The sequence below is a fragment of the Anolis sagrei genome, chromosome 6, assembly GCF_037176765.1.
Source record: "Anolis sagrei isolate rAnoSag1 chromosome 6, rAnoSag1.mat, whole genome shotgun sequence".
Taxonomy (NCBI): Eukaryota; Metazoa; Chordata; class Lepidosauria; order Squamata; family Dactyloidae; genus Anolis; species Anolis sagrei.
This window is the reverse complement of record NC_090026.1, coordinates 128,863,343-128,883,250: the sequence shown is the minus strand read 5'-3', so window position 1 is coordinate 128,883,250 and position 19,908 is coordinate 128,863,343. Positions and strand designations below refer to the sequence as shown.

Genomic DNA, 19,908 nt, shown 5'->3' with positions numbered 1-19,908 from the left:
AATTGTACAAGTTCTCCCACTTAAAAAGATGAGAGAGGCCTGTAATTGACATCATAGGTAGACCTCAACTATGAGAGACAACATGAGAAAACACAACCAGAAAATCACAGTGTCTGATTTTTAACAAATTTATTTGCAAATTATGGTGGAAAATAAGTATTTGGTCACCTACAAACAAGCAAGATTTCTGGGTCTCACAGACCTGTAACTTCTTCTTGAAGAGGCTCCTCTTTCCACTCATTGCCATTAGTAATGGCACCTATTTGAACTAGTTATCAGAATAAAAGAAACCAGTCCACAACCTCTAGCAGTCATCCTCCAAACTCCGCTATGGTGAAGGCCAAAGAGCTGTCGACGAACACCAAAACAAAATTGTCGCCCTGCACCAGACTGGGAAGACTGAATCTGCAATAGGCAAGTAGCTTGGTGTAAAGAAATCAACTGTGGGAGCAATAATTAGAAATTGAAAGAGATAGAAGACCACTGAGAATCTCCCTCGATCTGGGGTTCCACGCAAGATCTCACCCCATGGGGTCAAAATGATCACAAGAACAGTGAGCAAAAACCACATAGGGGAACCTAATGAATGACCTGCAGAGAGCTGGGACCAACGTAATGCTACCCTCTATTCTGCCTTGGTTAGACCACACCTGGAATATTGTGTCTAATTCTGGGCACCACAATTGAAGAGAGATTTTGACAAACTGGAATGTGTCCAGAGGAGGGTGACTAAAATGATCAAGGGTCTGGAGAACAAGCCCTATGAGGAGCGGCTTAAGGAGCTGGGCATGTTTAGCCCGAAGAAGAGAAGGCTGAGAGTGACAGCGGGCGCTGCCGGGAGCCCAGCCTTTACATTGGTATGAACTGCGGCAGGGAGTTCCGCAGTTCCTGGGTCAAGCTTTGAGGCCAGCAGATGAAATGTGCCTCAGCCGCCAGCTCTAAGACCAGGAATGCCTGCAACCTCGGCTAACTTTCCCTCTCCCTTTTACTTTGTATCTTTCCCCAATAAAACACTTGAAACTTGAAACTTTTTATCCTTCCGCATGCTACTTTTGTATCCTTTCCTGGCTCAGCACTCCATGAACGTTTCCACAAACCCCTTTCTGGGCTCCGGAGGGCCGTGAGCCCACGGGGGGCGCCTCCAGGTGCCCCCCGGACCCCGAATCTGCGTTAAATCAAATCGTGGATACGGAAACCTCCATCACGAACCCCGCTATCCACTAAAAACACATAACATGGCGGATCGCCGCCGTTCCAATTTTGCTTTGTTCTATGACTAATTCTAAGCCTATCTACCATCTCCGTTTCTCTGTTTTGGACTACTCCTCCCGGGAGAAAAATTAGTTTTGTTTTGAGAGCTTCTGTCTTGCAGAGAAACAGCTGATTGTCAGTGGCTGGGTTCTTTCCCGCTTCCCCGCGGCAGCCGGCTGCAGCAGCCCCGAGGAGGAGGCCAGATGGCTCCCAGGTCTTGGCTGGGAGATGCGGTTCTCTGAAGGACATTGCTCCACTCTCCACCATTTGCGGACTCTTGGCGGACCCCTCTGCCCTCTCTGATTGACTTGATGCCCTACCATCACGGACTTCCTCCACGAACTCAAAACCAAGCCGCTTGGGGAGAAAGAGCCCCCCCGCCCGTGTGTGCGGGCCCTTGTTGGAAAGGATCATACCCCAGGAACTCTGCTGGTTATCTCTATCAATTACTGTGGTTTTCTAATAAACTTTACTGGGATGGGATGGGGATCTTTCCTATGAAATCTATGAGTTATGAAAGTCTATGAAGAATATATATATGAAGTAAATGATATGTAATGAAATGAAATGAGATGTACCCTCACCCTCCTTCCTTACTTTTCCCCTCCTGAACTTTGCCCTATTAAGGTATGTGACCTGGGGATTACAGTTAAGGAATCCAATTTCCTTAGAAGAAACTCCATTCATACCAGCATTGCATGGATCAATACTGGCAATATCTTGTGGCTTTGTTTTCAGAGTCAGACAAACAAAGCCAGAGATTTGTCAGCCAAAAACCCGGAAAAACAGACTGATTAAATCAATCATGGTGTTTGTGTACGCTCCCTTGTGGCTAAGGACCCCTTTGTCCTCAAGGTTGAGATCCAAATGCCACCCATAGCCCACCCTTTGTGCCTATACACATCTGTTATCGGAACCCAGGAAATCCCTTGTTGCCCCGTCTGCCTCCCTGCCGTGAGAAGAACAAAAGGTGATCAATCAGCTGGCGGACGCCTCCCAGGCATTCCGCCCCTCTGCGCTGTCAAAATACATCCCGCCTCCTGGCCGCTGATTGGACAATCTCCGGAGGCGCTCCGAGGGCTCTGATTGGCCCCCTGGAGGCGACAGTGGCCGGCGATTGGAGGGAAGGCGGGACCAGCGGCCAAGCCTCCTCCCAGCTGTTCCGGAGCCGGCCAATCAGGACAGAGGGGACTGACAGGAGGCGGGCGGGAGATTCAAACCAGGATTTCTTTGTTTTGCCTGTATAAATATGCCTGAAATTCACTGTACTGTATGCTTATGGAGGATTCATCCCTGTAACGCATCCTTTTCAGCTGAATCGCTAAATAAACGCCTCGGTCGCAGATCTCCTCTTCAGCCTCTGGTGAGATTGATTTTCAACGTTTTTGCGTCTTTTTGGATTGGCATCCGCTGGCCGCTCACCAAGGTCAGGACCCCATTAGAGGTCCCTAGGGACTCCCCTCGCTGGGAGAACCCCCAAAAGAGCTCGATATCAAGAGGAGATATGATAGCCATGGATAAATATGTGAGGGGAAGTCACAGGGAGGAGGGAGCAAGCTTGTTTTCTGCTTCTCTGGAGACTAGGACACGGAACAATGGCTTCAAACTACAAGAGAGGAGATTCCATCTGAACATGAGGAAGAACTTCCTGACTGTGAGAGCTGTTCAGCAGTGGAACTCTCTGCCCTGGAATGTGGAGGAGGCTCCTTCTTTGGAAGCTTTTAAAGAGAGGCTGGATGGCCATCTGTCAGGGGTGCTTTGAATGCAATTTTCCTGCTTCTTGGCAGGGGGTTGGACTGGATGGCCTATGAGGTCTCTTCCAACTCTATGATTCTATGATTCTATAAAGGCTGCCATCAGTAACACACTACGTCACCAGGGACTTAACTCCTGCAGTGCCAGACGTGTCCCCTGCTTAAGCCAGTACATGTCAGAGGCTGACTAAAGTTTGCTAGAGAGCATTTGGATGATCCAGAAGAGCATTGGGGGAATGGCATATGGTCAGATGTAACCAAAGTAGAACTGACTGGCAGAAACACAACCCGTCACCTTTGGAGGAGAAAGAATGCTCAGTTGCATCCAAAGAACACCATCCCTACTGTGAAGCATGGGGGTGGCAACATCATGCTTTGGGGCTGTTTCTCGGCAAAGGGACCGGAGCAACTGATACATGGAAGAATGACTGGGGCCATATATCGTGAGATTTTGAGTGTAAACCTCCTTCCATCAGCAAGGGCACTGAAGATGAAACATGGTTGGGACTTTCAGCATGACAATGATCCCAAGCACACCACCAGGGCAACGAAGTTGTGGCTTCATAAGAAGCATTTCAAGGTCCTGGAGTGGTCTAGCCAGTCCCCAGATCTCAACCCTATGGAAAACCTTTGGAGGGAGTTGAAAGTCCATGTTGCCCAGAGACTGCCCCAAAACATCACTGCTCTTGAGGAGATCTGTATGGAGGAATGGGCCAACAGTCCAGCAACAGTGTGTGCCAACCTTGTGAGTACTTACAGAAAACATCTGACCTCTGTCATTGTCAATAAAGGATATATAACAAAGTATTGAGATGATTTTTTGTTATGGACCAAATACTTATTTTCCACCATAATTTGCAAATAAATTCATTAAAAATCAGACAATGTGATTTTCTGGATGTGTTTTCTCATGCTGTCTCTCATAGTTGAGGCCCACCTAGGATGTCAGTTACAGGCCTCTTGTACAATTGGTATCTGACTAAATACTCCCCCCCCCCCCCCCCCACTGTATAGGCAACTTTCTTTATCTGTTCTTTTATATAGAACGTGTCATCTGGAACAATAAAAAGATGCAGTGATGCAGGTCATGAGTTCGAAGCCAGCCCGGGTTGGAGTGGGTTTCCAACCAATTGTGTAGCCTGTTGTCAACCTTTGCAACCCAAAAGACAGTTGCATCTGTCAAGTAGGAAAATTAGGTACCACCTTAAAGTGTGGGGAGGCTAAATTAACCAATTTATGAGGCCATAAAAAAGACTCCAGCAAAGCACTCCAGCAAAAAAGCATGCGGGGAATGCGGAAGTACTTCATCAGTGTCGCAGATGGACAATGAAAGCGACAGCTCCCCTGGTGACCAGAAAAAGTTAAATAGCCTTTGTCTATGTCTGTATATGTTGTATGTCAAAATTGGCATTGAATGTTTGCCATATATGTGTACACTGTAATCCGCCCTGAGTCCCCTGCGGGGTGAGGAGAAGGGTGGAATATAAATGCTGTAAATAAATAACCTCACTGACTTTGCAGCTTTATGGCTACTCAATGGTATTCAAGCTTGCTAATTGCAACATTCACACTTGCTTCAAACAGACAAGGGTTCTTTCTTCCATCCTGGACATTACTCCACAGGTATCTATACATTCCACTTGCTTCACTCCCAACAGAACCTCTGAAGATGTCAGCCACAGATGCAGGAGAAAGATCAGGAGAGAGTGCTACTGGAATGTGGCCATTCAGCCCAAAAAACTCACAGCAACCCAATAAAAAAGCTTTAACCTTTTAAAAAACTTAATAAATCATTCTGTGTATTTTCTCTCCTGTTTCCTATCATAAGCTCATATATAGCACTGGTCATGCTGCACTGCACTCTGCTACAGATACCAAATATTCCTACAACAGTCATACCTGTAACTTCTGAGGGTGCAAAGCTTTGGATCAGGTGGTTACTAGCAAAAAGCAGAATCATTTGGCAAAAGAACCAGAGTGGTGCAATGTAGCTGCATGCCAGGGGTTGCCAAAGCGCATGCAGAGGAGACCTTCTGTTCTTACCTGTGCAGGTGCCAATCCTTGAGGTAAAGGCAGCCCCGGGGCGAGCGATAGTTTTTTTTAATGTGTTCCTTCCAATAACTTATGTACTCCTTGAGTTTAAGATGTTCCTTTGGGTTAGAATTGTATTCCTTGACATCACAGTTGGCCACCGGTACTACAGCCTCCCCTGAAACATAAACTCTTTCAGCCTCTTGGAGAAAACAATGGCTGCCTTGTTGGGGTCACCAATGGAAAGAGTGGAAGGGTGCTTGCCAATCTAATCATTCAACTACAAGACTTCTAAGTGCTTTGCAAAGTCTCTGCAGAAACCATAGGAATTCCTTTCCATTACTGTGGAGTTTCCTAAGGCACTGAGAGACGTGAATCTCAAGATGCATTAACCACCACCGTGCATTACATAAAAATGCCGAAAGACACCAAACACATTATAGATTGGGTTGCTATGAATTTTCTGGGCTGCATGGCCATGTTCCAGAAGCATTCTCTCCTGACGTTTTGCCCACATCTATGGCAGGCATCCTCAGAGATTGTGAGGACACAACCTCTGAGCAGTCTGCCATAGATGTGGGTGAAACATCAGAAGAGAATGCTTCTGGAATATGGCCGTGCAGCCCAGAAAACTCACAGCAACTCAGTGATTCCTGTCATGAAAGCCTTCGACAACACATTATAGATTTATTGTTATGACTACAATATATTCATTTTGAGGTGTCCTACATATTTGTAATTGCTAGTGATAAAGACATGATGAAAATACATAATACATATTGGAAAACATATATTGGATGTAACCATATTAGAAATAGGAATTAGGATATATATATGAAATCACAAAAGGATATGTATGCATGAATTTCACTTCACTTGGGAAAATATTCTCTTCTTAAAAGCTGAAAATTAGATGCCACAAAGAGACCAGGGTCCAGGAAAGGAATGTCTAAGGCTTCTGGCAAATATCAAGAGACCCTTCCATTTCATACCAAGCAGGGCTTATAAGATTAATGATCCTTGCTATCAAGAAGCCCTCAAACCAAGAAAGGACCTATCTTAAGATGGATGGAAGTGCTTGCTATCAGTAGACACTCTGGCACGGTGGGGTACAGGATGGTCCACTAATAAGCAGCTCTTTAGATAAAGATTGCTTAATGGAAGATTAAAGGTGTTGAAGTTAAAATATGCTATTGAAGTCAATGTAAAAGTAGAATTTTGTGACGCACATTGTGATGCTTGTATGATACATGCATATTATTTTAAAGGGTATATAAACCAAGGCAATTCTTTTGTTCAGCACCCTGTTTCCTGGAATACCAGCAGGGTCCATATCCGGTTGGCGCCAACCGAGAATAAACCGTGCTTTTACAGACCTCAGGAACTCTCTTTTGTCTCTTTTCCTCAAACCTTATTGCTGCCAATTCACTAGATTTGAAGAAAAGCACTCTGGAGGAACCAAAGGTCTACATACTTTTTAAATCTTATTTTAGCTTGTGGGACTTTTCAAGAAAGAATGTATTGTCGAAGGCTTTCATGGCCGGAATCATTGGGTTGTTGTAGGTTTTTCGGGCTATATGGCCATGGTCTAGAGGCATTTTCTCCTGATGTTTCGCCTGCATCTATGGCAAGCATCCTCAGAGGTAGTGAGGACTGTTGGAAGTAGGAAAATGGGTTTATATATCTGTGGAATGACCAGAGTGGGACAAAGGACTTTTGTCTGCTGGAGCTACGTGTAAATGTTTCAACTGACCACCTTGATTAGCATTTAATGGCTTGGAAGTGCCTGGGGGAATCTTTTGTTGAGAGGTGATTTGATGTGCCAAATAATATGCTGTGTCCACTGAAAGGCACTGCAGACTACTTCAACCAGAGAGAAGTCAGCCATAGCAGAGCACCTGATGAACCAACCTGGACATAGCATATTATTTGACAACACAGAAATGCTGGACCACTCTAACAACCACCATGTCCGACTACACAGAGAGGTCATTGAAATCCACAAGCATGTGGACAATTTCAACAGAAAGGCAGAAACCATGAAAATGAACAAAATCTGGCTACCAGTATTAAAAAACTCAAAAATTACAACAGCAAAACAACAGAGAGTAAACAATCAGGCACATCAAATCACCTCTCAACAAAAGATTCCCACTTCCAAGCCATTAAATGCTAATCAAGGTGGTCAGTTGAAACATTTACACCTAGCTCCAGCAGACAAAAGTCCTTTGCCCCACTCTGGTCATTCCAGATATATAAACCCATTTTCCTACTTCCAACAGACCACACTACCTCTGAGGATGCTTGCCATAGAAGCAGGTGAAACGTCAGGAGAAAATGCCTCTAGACCATGGCCATATAGTCCGAAAAACCTACAACAACCCATTTTCAAGGAAGCTTCATAAGTAGCCAGAAATATATTTTGTGTGTTCTTGTGGAGCTTTGGATTATAAAACACCCTAGATAAGTACCAAGATGTTTTATCATTCCCTCCCTCCCATTCATAGTATGTCTACTCAAGTCCAAAGAGAAAACTGCTTCCACTTTACTTTGCACTGAGTTTCGAAGCACAAACATAAAAGTTTTAATAGCAAAGGGAGCATGAATGCACAATGTCTGCATTAAACAGTTCTAAGTTCAAGTTCTTCCCTAAGGCGCATCTTCCTGTATCTCAGACATTCTCAACCGAAGCTTGCTCAATCCCTTTCTTCAAAACCCCTGCAGAGGAATGCATGCATTAAACACTTAAACTGTGAGGAAAGGAATCCCATCTATAAAGGATGAATCTATTTTGCTACTAACATAGAGCAACATGGGTTGTTTGTGAATTTTCTGGGCTAACTGGCCATGTTCCAGAAACATTCTCTCCTGACATTTCACCTGCATCTATGGCAGGCATCCTCAGAGGTTGTGAGGTCTGTTGGAAACTTACTTACTTACTTAGGTGATCCCTCGTTGGACGAGTAAGATGGTCTTCCTTGATGACTATTTTTGTGGGTTTCTAGGTGGCTGTGAAGCCCTATTCTTGACTCGCATCTTCTCCCACAGTGAAGGCATTGGTTTCCAGGTGGAAGGAGGTCCCGGTCAGGGTTGGCTTGATGCGCCTTCCTCCTGGCACGTTTCTCTCTTTCACCCTCCACTCGTGCCTCCTCGAATTCTGCAGCACTGCTGGTCACAGCTGACCTCCAGCTGGAGCGCTCAAGGGCCAGGGCTTCCCAGTTCTCAGTGTCTATGCCAGAGTTTTTAAGGTTGGCTTTGAGACCATCTTTAAATCTCTTTTCTTGTCCACCCACATTCCGTTTTCCGTTCTTAAGTTCAGAGTAGAGCAACTGCTTTGGAAGACGGTGGTCAGGCATCCGGACAACGTGGCCGGACCAGCGGAGTTGATGGCAGAGGACCATCGCTTCAATGCTGGTGGTCTTTGCTTATTCCAGCACGCTGACATTTGTCCACTTGTCTTCCCAAGATATTTGCAGGATTTTCCGGAGGCAGCGCTGATGGAATCGTTCCAGGAGTTGCATGTGATGTCTGCAGACAGTCCACGTTTCACAGGCATAGAGCAGGGTTGGGAGGACAATAGCTTTATAGACAAGCACCTTGGTATCCCTACGGAAACTAGGGATAATTGGGAAACTAGTAACTAAGAAAATGCGGAAACCCAATTTTCCTAGTTTCCAACAGACCTCACAACCTCTGAGGATGCTTGCCATAGATGCAGGCAAAATGTCAGGAGAGAATGCTTCTAGAACATGGCCAGACAGCTCGGAAAACTCACAACAACCCTGGCCATGACAGCCTTCGACAATACTTAGAGCAACATGTTTACTGATTTTTCTCTGGAATAATGCATCCTGGGATACCAGCGTAGGATGCAACATAGGCTCCCTTCCAGGAAGAATTAAAAATATATGATTGCTACTACGGATGGATGATTAAAAATTCCAATTGAGTCTAAATATACATTTCTGCTCTCACCACCCATGGGGGGTTTCCCAGAGCTCTGTAGTAATAAATTATGGAATGTCACACTCTTTCTTTAGTCTGGAGCTGAAAAGCTTGCTTCAATTGGCAACACAGTGATAAGGAATGTTATTGTTATTATTGAAATATTTTGTACCCTACTAACATAATCCACTGTGTCACATAGTCTCAGCTCCAGAAAACCTTGTGATACATTGGCCTCAGGTCACTTTAAGTAGCAACTGATTTGAAGATACAGAATAGCAACAAAAGAGCAAAAGATCTTAGCATGGCTTACAAGCAAAATAAGTACAAACAGATTAAAGCAGAGGTTCCCAACCTTTTTTTTGACCAGGGACCACTCTGACCAGGGACCACTCTTCAATATTACTACAAAAAGGGTTACAAATCAACTTTAGATGGTCAACTTTAGATTCAGTTTGGTTATTTGGCATGCCGATTCAGAAAATTATATTGGATAGACCACATCAGCTCTAGTTTCTGATACAGAACATCTGCCATCCAGTAGTCGCCATCTGCTCGCCCACAGACAACTACATTTAACAATATAGAGCTGATGTGGTAGTAGTAGCCCCTCGCCACCCGAGATCCAAGTTGTAGTTTGATGAGGCGCCAAACCAAGAGGGTAAAAACTCTTGCAAAACTACCACTCCCAGGGACCACTTGACCAGGCACCACTTTCCAACATTAGTACCAAAAGGGTTACTAATCAGTTTTTGGTCTTTTTTTTATATAGATTCAGTTATTTGGGGTGCTGATTCAGAAAATTGCATTGGATAGACCACATCAGCTCTAGTTTCTGATACAGAACAGATGTCATCCAGTAGTCGCCATCCACTCGACTACGGAAAACCATATTTAACAATCTAGAGCTGATAATAATGATAATACTAATAATAATAAACTTTATTGATACCCTGCCACCATCTCCCCCAACGGGGATTCGGGGCGGCTTACATGAGGCTAAGCCTGAACAACAAATTACAATAAAATAAGATACAAACTGCAATAAAATAAACAACATAGCATTAAAATATAAAACATATAAGCATATAAACAATATACACAGAACACAAAGGAAAAAAAAAACCAAAAACCAATCATAATGACAGTGAGCTGATGTGGTAGGAGTAATCGTTCGTGGGTTGTCAGCCTCTCCCCTCCCAAAATCCCATAAGAGGGTTTCGTGACACAGTCACTCTTGTTGCCACATGGTTTCAACGCAACGGTGTAGTAATGGTGAGGGCGTGGACCATATTTTTGTTCTTGCAGACCACTAGTGGTTCACGGACCACAGGTTGGGAACCACTGGAGTAAAATAACAATAGTAAATGAACTAAAACATAAGTAACATGTTAAATGGGTTTAAAATTATGTGCTTTAGCACTTGGGAGAAATCAATAGGGCCCCAAGGCCTTGGTGAACAACCAGGTTTTTACTTGGTGCCAAAATACAATCATTGTCAAATGTGTGAAACTACCACATTATTTGTGCTGGTGCTCCACTCTCTTAGGTCTAGATTAGAACTTTCTAAACTGTGTGTTGTGGCACATTAGTGTGTCGATTGCAGCGTGTCTGTGTGTCACATGACCACAATGGGAAATGTCAAAAATCTATATTATTAATTTACAAATCATCAATAATTGATAGGTTTCCATAAGATATGTTGCATCTTCATACATTTCATTATTATAATTTATGTATGTGCCCATATTTCTCATAATTACCCGTTGGGTTGTTCTCCACTTTTGGTTTTGAAACCCTCCTACTAGATACATCCTTTGTTCGTGTCCAGCATTTATTTTTAAAGTTTTAACTATTACATCTGGCCCGGCCATAGGCTTTTAAATTCTTGTGTTCATTGTCTACGTGTGAGTTAATACTAATTGTATTGTTTATTTTGTTTACTGATTGTTATTTTATTGATGTGTTATTGGGCTTGGCCTCATGTAAGCCACTCTGAGTCCCTTGGGGAGATGGTGGCGAGGTATAAATAATTTATTATTATTATTATTATTATTATTATTATTAGGGGTTGGTTTAACCTCTGGTTTGCTAGTAAAACTGAATTACTGCGTTACAAAATGACTCACGAAATGTTCAGAAAGCTCTGGTCTAGATGCTTGAAGCTGGATGTAATTTGAGGACTGACTCTGATTTAATGCAGAAACAAACAGCACTGCCCTTCATCTTCATAAGGGCACAGTTTGTAATCCAAGACACTTGGGAGAAATCTTGTACATTAACCTTTATTTAGCTGCCACTGAATGGAATGAGACCTCTGAATAAATATGAACACTCTTGTATTGAAAAGCAGGGTCAAGCAGCCTCAATTTTTTTGCCCATTGGAAGTGATAGTACTGTATTTGACACTGGAAAGGATTGCTAAGACGCATAAAAATAGTTCTAGTGATTGTTGGAAATGTGGGGAAAAGGTGGGCACCTTTTATCACATGTGGCAGTCGTGTAAAAGGACCCAGAAATATTGGGCACAAATACGTATGATTTTTTAAAAAATGTTAAAGTTAAACTTGAAATGAAACCTGAATTCTTTCTGCTTGGGATGCTGAGAAAATGTGGAAGGTTACTGCTATACATGACAATGGAAGCAAGAATTCTCTATGCTCCAAGATGGAAAGACTCAATGATTCCAACACAAGACTATTTAATTTAAAACTAAATTAATTAGTTTTAATCAGTTTGTCTTTTAATCATTACACACAGCCCGCCCATTGTTATTGTGCCCGTGCTTATTGTAATTTTTTACATTGTTATGTATGCATATGTTTTATATTAATATGATGTTATTGTTAGCATTTTCGGTTTGTGTTTTGGTTTTTTCTTTATTGCAATTGTTATTTGGGCTTGGCCTCATGTAAGCTGCTCCGAGTCCCCATCGGGGAGATGGTGGCGAGGTATAAATAAAGATTATTATTATTATTATTATTATTATTATTATTATTATTATTATTTGCTTATGAAAATAAGTGAGCTCACAGAAATGGATAAGCTTACTATGGTGATTAATTTTAAGAAAGACTGGGGCCCATTCATTGTGTTCCTCATGCAAAGATAATACTAATAACTTTATTTTTATACCCTGCCTCCATCTCCCAAAGGAACTCAGGGCGGTTTACACATGGGACAAAATGTCCACAGAACATCAAAGCAAGAACATCAAAGCAAAAAAACAAAAAACAAAAAAAACAATTAAAATAAAACATAGTAAAACATACTGTAACAATCATATAAAACATAATTTAATAAAAACAGCAGGTTTAAAACTCACTCAGACAATACACAACAACAACAACAACAACAAAAAACCAATAGCCAGAAATACTAAGATGGGCATGATCAGGCTATAAAAAGGGCCAGGTATGGGATCGTGCAAAACAGTGAAATACAGGGCTTGGGGATTGGAAGAAGTGCAGAAAACAGAGTATTATCTGGTGGGCTAAGGACTGGGCATTTATAAGTAGGGAGTAGTCATTCTTCTGCTCCAGTGAGAAGGTAACGTTGCTCCATGCAGTCATGCTGGCCACATGACCTAGGAGGTGTCTACAGAAAACACAGGCTCTTCAGCTTAGAAATGGAGATGAGCACCAACCCCCAGAGTTGGACACAACTGGACTTAATGTCACGGGAAAAGCCTTACCTTTACCTACTAGCCATTCTCAAATGCTTGTTGGATCAAACCTCCATCACTGTTTTTTTGGACTAAAAGAGTATTATGTGGGGAAAGGATGTATCAATAGTTCTTTTTCATTTCATGGGTGTAGAAAATTGAGAGAATATAACCATCAGACAGAGAATGTAAAGCTCCTAGATTAGATAATTCAGACTGTGAGTAATTAATGTTTTCTGATGTATAGGATATATTTCCTTTTATTCTAGAAAAAAGTATTTTTAACTTGTTTTAGTTTGTTTGTTTGTTTCTACATTGGTATATAGGCTTTGTATTAATGTATCTAAATAAAATTAATTAAAATCTATACACAAAATAAAAGTGAAAAAAGTGTATGTATGTAATGTGGCGGAGGTGTCCACTTACACAGGCAGCCTCCACAAACAGGCTATAGTGCTGAGAGGCCCACAAATGCGCTCTCTCCACAGACATTGCAGGTTATAGCAAGCATCTAAACACTACGGTCCACCACCCATGAAATGCTTTCATTTGGGGAGAATTTCATCCTAGATTTGTTGCATTACTTCCACCACAGGCAGGCATCCCAGGGTTCCTTATGTGGAATTTGCATGACCCGCCCACTTCCTCTCCCTTAACCCTTTCCTACCCTTTCCTATAGCACACGGAGGGATTGATCAGCAACTGAACACACTGGTGGGATTTGGGGGACTGGGAGTTGTAGTTCACCCTTACCCAGAGAACACTGAACCCAGCCAATGGCGTATCTGGACCAAATTTGGCACACAGACCCAACATGGCCAACTTTGAATAACGGCAGGGTTTGGGAAGGATTGACGCACGATTCTGGGAATTGTAGTTTACCCACATTGTTAAGCATTTTCTAATGGGAGCATTCATAAAAAAACAAAAGGAAAGATTGGCTTTTTTTCTAATGAATACTGTTACACATTACCAAACTGATATTACCAAACTTCTCAAAACAAACAATGCATTTCTCAAATAACGTGGGCACCGCTGGGTCCCCAAGTTAATAAATAAGTAAATAGGAAGTGATAGAAATAGAAAAGGCCAAAGTGGCCCTTTAGTGCCCACCAGAAAAACAACAATATCTAGGTTCTTGTGGGGTTTTTTTCGGACTATAGGGCCATGTTCTAGAGGCATTTCTCCTGACGTTTCGCCTGCATCCATAGCAAGCTTCCTCAGAGGTAGTGAGGTCTGTTGGAATTAGGACAATGGGTTTATATATCTGTGGAATGGCTGGGGTGGGGCAAAGAGTTTTTCTCTGCTGGAGCTAGGTGTGAATGTTTCAACTGACCACCTTCATTAGCATTTGAAGGCCTGGCTGTGCCTGGGAAAATCTTTTTGTTGAGAGGTGTTAAGATGAGATAACACCTCTCAACAAAAGATTTTCCTAGGCTCAACCAGGCCTTCAAATGCTAATCAAGGTGGTCAATTGAAACATTCACACCTAGCTCCAACAGACAAGAGTCCTTTGTCCCACCCTGGTCATTCCACAGACATATAAACCAATTTTCCTACTTCCAACAGACCTCACTACCTCTGAAGATGCTTGCCATAGATGCAGGCGAAACGTCAGGAAAAATGCCTCTAGAACATGGCCCTATAGCCCGAAAAAGCCCACAAGAACCTAGTGATTCCAGCCATGAAAGCCTTCGACAATACAACAACAATATCTTTCAGTTGAAAAGTACTTACCAAATGTGCGCAGAAGATACTCAAAATTAGGCTTCCCGTCGGGCGTCACCCAGTTCCTCCTGCTACCCCAGCCCTCCGTGAACTTTGCTGAGAAAACACAGGGGTCATTGGGGATCAAGTAATCCTTGAAAAAGTCTGCATACGTGAAAATTTCTGGCTTTTCGATGTAGTCCACATGTTCGTGGAGCTGGCCGCTGGCGCCCCGAGGCAGGCCGCTATAATCGCGGAAAAACTTGGTGGCGTGAGAAAAGGTGTCCCTGTCCATTCAGGCGACTAAAAGTGTCCCGAAACAGATCAAAATTAAGTTATTCTAAAATAAATAGCTGGACTGCAAGACCAGTAAATATATATATTATATATATATTAAAAAGAGCAAACAGCAAAGGAGGGATCAGGAAAGACAGAGGGTATAGCATAAAAAAGTCCAGTTCCAAATCTTGCTGGAAAACCTTGCCATTTGGCTATATCTAGAGATATGGCTGATTGTTTTCTTTGCTGTTGTTTGTTCTTGAAGACAAAACTGTTGGAAGGCTAGACTGAGTTGCAGCTGCTAAAGCCTATTTACCCACACAGAGCTGTTTCTCTTCAACACTACAGCATTTGCAAGCAGCACCGTGCTAATTTGGTTCTTTGGCATTTCCCACAGAATGGCACTCACAGGCAGGCTCCTCTTGATCTCTGGAAACAAACAGCAACACATCCACTATTAAAAAAAACCACAACCTACACATCTGTCAAAAAGCAGCTCCCAGATCTCTAACATTCAATGAAGATAATTAGTATTTCACTTGTTCGATATAACACAAGGCATCTATGGCAGCAAGACTTGCAATAGGGATTAAAAAAATCAACGACTGCATAGAGGACACAGCACAGTTGAACAAGAGGAGGAGAGGCAGGGCAAACCCTTCACTTTGCATGCCCAGATGAGGAAGATGCCAACAGACACTCCGAAGAACAAAGCAGAAGCAATGGGGGGAAGATCCTTAATTAGATGTCACATCATTTTATTCTGGATCAAAGCAGCTGCAGGAAAACCACGAATCAAAATCTCATGGGAGGGGAGGGTGGTTCATTGAAAGGGCTTGAAATATACAGAAGGGAGGTTTCAAGTTCAATCCCCTGAATCTTCAGGAAGGGAACAGAGAGCAGCGAATTTGCCTTCGTAAAAACCCCCGAGAGTTAGACAAGGCTAAAAACAGTCATCCCTCCATATTCATAGAAGTTAGGGGCAAATGGCATCCACAAAAGTGAAAAACCACAAAGAAAGACATTGCTTTTTTTAAAAAATGGAAAGATAATTTCTCTAGGAATGTTTAGGTCCTCCAAAACAATTCTATGATCAACTTTTGCAAGAATCTGAACACAGAATAGCATTACAGGAGCTAGAAATTCCAAAAAGAGATGTTCTTTCTAGAAATCTCAAGGTCTGTGTTTCTCAGCCTTCTTAATGTCACAACCCCTTAATAGTTCCTCATTAGGGGTTTGACCCTGCCAAAAGTGGCAGGTTCAAACCTAGAACCTCAATCCATGGCTGATACCAAATGAGAGACTCCCTCCTGGGTACACAGCGACTCGGAAGGCGCTGAACAGACTGCACTCTGGCACCACGAGATGCAGAGCCAATCTTAAGAAATGGGGCCACAAAGTGGAATCCACGACATGCGAGTGGGGAGAAGAGCAAACCATTGACCACCTGCTGCAATGCAACCTGAGCCCTGCTACATACACAATGGAGGACCTCCTTGCAGCAACACCAGAGGCACTCCAAGTGGCCAGATACTGGTCAAAGGACATTTAATCAACTACCAAGCTTGCAAACTTTGTGTTTTGTCTGTTTGTTTGTTTGTTTGCTTGTTTTGTTAAAAATGTAATACAACTGTCTGGTTGCTCCTGACACGATAAAATAAATAAATAAATAAATAAATAAATAGTTCCTCATGTTGTGGTGACCCCCAACCATAAAATTATTTTTGTTGCTACTTCATAACTGTCATTTTGCTACTATTATGAATTGTCATGTAAATATCTGATATGCAGAATGTATTTGTATTCACTGGACCAAATTTGGCACAAATATCCAATGCGCACAAATTTGAATACTGATGGGGTTGGGGAGGGGGCTGATTTTGTCATTTGGGAATTGTAGTTGCTGGGATGTATATTTCACTTACAATCAAAGAGCATTCTGAACTCCAACGAAGGAATTGAACTAAACTTGGCACACAGGACTCCCATGGCCACAGAAAATATTGGAATGGTTTGGTGGGCATTGACCTTGAGTTTGGAGTTGTAGTTCACCTACACCCAGAGAGCACTGTGGATTCAAACAATGATAGATCTGAACCAAACTTGGCACAAATACTCATTATGGCCAAATGTGAACACTGGTGGAGTTTGGGGGAAACAGACCTTGAGATTGGGAGTTGTAGTTGCTGGGATTTATAGTTCACCTACAATTAAAGAGCATTCTGAACGCCACCAATGATAGAATTGGGACAAATTTCCCAGAGAATCGCCATGCCTTGAAGGGACTCACTGGTGTGAACCTTCCTCCAGCCTTACATGCTCTCCGTTACCTGTAACATGCTGAACATGTGCTGAGCATGCCTGTTCTCACCTCCCTTCTTGGAGTCTCAGAAACAGCCCTCCCCTTGATTGAGAGGACAGTCAATCACAGCGGAGGAGGGGTTTTTGGTGGGAGGATTTGCTGTCTGTTTCCAAAAAGGAAAAGGACAGATGGAGAGATCTTCAGACTTCTCTGCCAAAGGGGTTCCTAAGACCACCAGAAATATGTGTTTTCTGGTCGTTTTGGTGACCTTCTGGAACCCCCTCAGGACCCTCTAGGGGTCCCGACCCCCAGACTGAGAAACACTGCTCTAGGTCCTTCAGCAGGACTGGAGGAAGTTGACTATAGAGTCACACTAGAAGACTTTGAGAGAGCTTTTAAATCAAATGTGCAAATAATAAAATCCACCAAAGCCAATTGTGGAGGAACCAGAACAAATATACCATTGGTTACAATGTTACAACAGTTTGTTTGGTATAAAGAAGCATCTAATATTCAAATATTACTTATTTCCTCTGCCCACATTCCATGAAGTAGCTGCTATTTGGGGATAACAGAGAAGACTATTAAACAGAGACTAGATGACTATCTGTCATGGGTATTTTGATGTTCTTTTTCTGCATGGAAGTGGGTTGGACTAGATGGCCCATGTAGTCTCTTCCAACTCTATTATTCTATGATTCTAAGTATATAGCTGTGCATTACACTCCTGAAGCAAATAGCTGCATCTGAGATGTAAATGTTGCTGCTTCTCCCTCCCCTTGTTTGGGAGCAAAATCTGCAGCCTTCCCAATTTGCTCCATTCATACACTTTCCAAAGAACAAATTAAGATCCCTTCACAGATACATACTATGGCTGCTTTGGCTGAAGATTGCCTCCCTCGCCTGGCAGCTGCCTGTGTCTCACACTGTGCAAAGCAATGGCCTCAAACTATCAATCACAAGAGACCAAGCTTGCTACAGACCGGCAGGCAGAGTAGACTTGTTTTGAAATGGAGAGCAAATGTTAGCAACACCAGAAGGAGAAGGATGAGCAAGACAGAAAGCTGGCACAATGCCCTCTTGTCCAAATCCTGCGCTTTTACAACCCGGATGAGGCTCATGCCGTTTATAGTTTCTACAACTGCAGCCTTCTAAGCCATCCACAATTTTAGTGAATAGCTTGAAGGCAAGATCTCTCTCTCCTCCCTAGGTACATTTTTCCAGCCCTCTCTTTTTGATACAGGAGAGCGATCACGACCTACATTTATTGTGAAGAACCCTGGGATAATATAAGAGAAATTGACTCAGTGCCATTAATCTGATCCTGTGCATTTCTCTGAAAATAAAAAAAACCCTAGTAAATATTATAGCACTTTATGAATACTACATTATATACCACACCAGAGTTTGCAGGAAATAGAAGAGAAGAGCTCCAGATTTTGCCAGACTGTGAAGGACGATGGATGTGTAATCCAACAACATGTGGAGAGACATATTTTCCAGTTTTATGATATCTAGTGGCGATTGATGGTTTCCGTATCGTAGGTGCTGTGAATCATTTCTGAATATCATTGTAAATGACACTAAAAGCTCTCCAAGGTGCTGAATCTAGTTTGGGAATCCATCTATTACTTTACTAGCTGTACCAGCCACGCATTGCCATGGCCAACCTTCCTTCCCTCTTTCTCTCCCTCCTTCCTTCCTTCCCTTTCCTTCTCTCCTTCCTTCCTTCTCTACCTCTTTCCTGCCTTTTCCCCCTTGTTCTTTTCCCCCCTCTTTCTCTCCTTTCTTCCTTCTCTTAACTCCTTCCTTCCTTACTTCACTTTTTGCTTCCATCCTTCCTTCTCTTTCCTTCTTTCCTTCCCTCTCTCTTTCTATCCTTCTTTCCCTCCTTCCTTCACTTTTTTCTTTCTCTCCTTCCTTCTCTGCCTCTTTCCTTTTTTCCTTTGCTTCCATGCTTCCTTCTCTTTCCTTCTTTCTTGCCCTCCTTATCTCTCTCTCTTTCTTTCTCTCCTTTCTTCCTTCTCTAGCTCTTTCCTTCCTTCCTTCCTTCTTTGCTTCCATGCTTCCTTCTCTTTCCTTCTTTCTTGCCCTCCCTCTTTCTCTCCTTCTTTCTTTCTTTCTTTCTTTCTCTACTTTCTTCTCTACCTCTTTCCTTCCTTCCTTCACTCTTTGCTTCCATGCTTCCTTCTCTCTTTCCTTCTTTCTTTCCCTCCCCCTTTCTATCCTTTCTTGCTCCCCTTCCTTCCCTTTTTTCTGTATTGCCATTTAGCCTTTTTGGGTTTTTAAGTCCTTTCTGCCGGTTTTTTTGGGGTGGGGTGGGTGGGTTATGAGTGATAGTCACTCACTGGTCTGTTAGGAGTATAGTATCCAAATTTGGTGTCTATTTGTCCAGTGGTTTTTGACTTATGTTAATCCCACAAAAGAACATTACATTTTAATTTATATACATTTCTTTCTTGCATTATTGAGGGGTGGGACTTTATACAGCTTATAACTACAATCGTAATTTTAACAAATAAAGTTAAAATTACAGTACAGATCCCATACCCGCAGTTTAACCTATATATCTGACAAAATAGGTTATTTATATGAATTTGCTAGGGCTGCCAGACAATTCTATGGCGTGCTTCCACCAGATGTTACCACAGAGTCACGTTGGAGGATCTAGCTAATTCCTAAAGAGATTAACTCTCTAGGAATGGTCTAGGACTTCTGTGACTCTTTTAAAAGAGTCCATTCCTTTTTAAAATACATTTTAATTTTTTAAAATAATTTCCATTAAATTCCCACAACATATACAATATCACCGCACAGCAACAAATCACAATCTAAATTCTTGGTTTATCCCAACCTCCCTCCTTCACTACCTCTGAGGTTGCTTGCCATTGATGTAGGAGAAATGTCAGGAGAGAATGCCTCTGGAATATGGCCATATAGCTCAAAAAACCTACAACAACCCACCCTCCCTCTCT

At 42.5% G+C, this 19,908-nt stretch overlaps 1 protein-coding gene across 3 annotated transcripts in view; it reads right to left on the bottom strand.

Annotated features, from left to right (window-relative positions):
* JMJD4 (jumonji domain containing 4) overlaps nt 1-19,908 on the bottom strand; it is a 42,159-nt gene that overhangs the window by 16,491 nt on the left and 5,760 nt on the right. For all 3 annotated transcript variants that reach the window (XM_067470401.1, XM_067470402.1, XM_060782690.2), the window contains exons 2-3: nt 14,383-15,060; nt 5,049-5,214 (exon numbers count right to left, since the gene is read on the bottom strand). In XM_067470401.1, coding sequence (XP_067326502.1) covers nt 5,049-5,214; nt 14,383-14,647 — 431 coding nt within the window. In that variant the 5' untranslated portion in view covers nt 14,648-15,060. The remainder of the gene's footprint in view (nt 1-5,048; nt 5,215-14,382; nt 15,061-19,908) is intronic.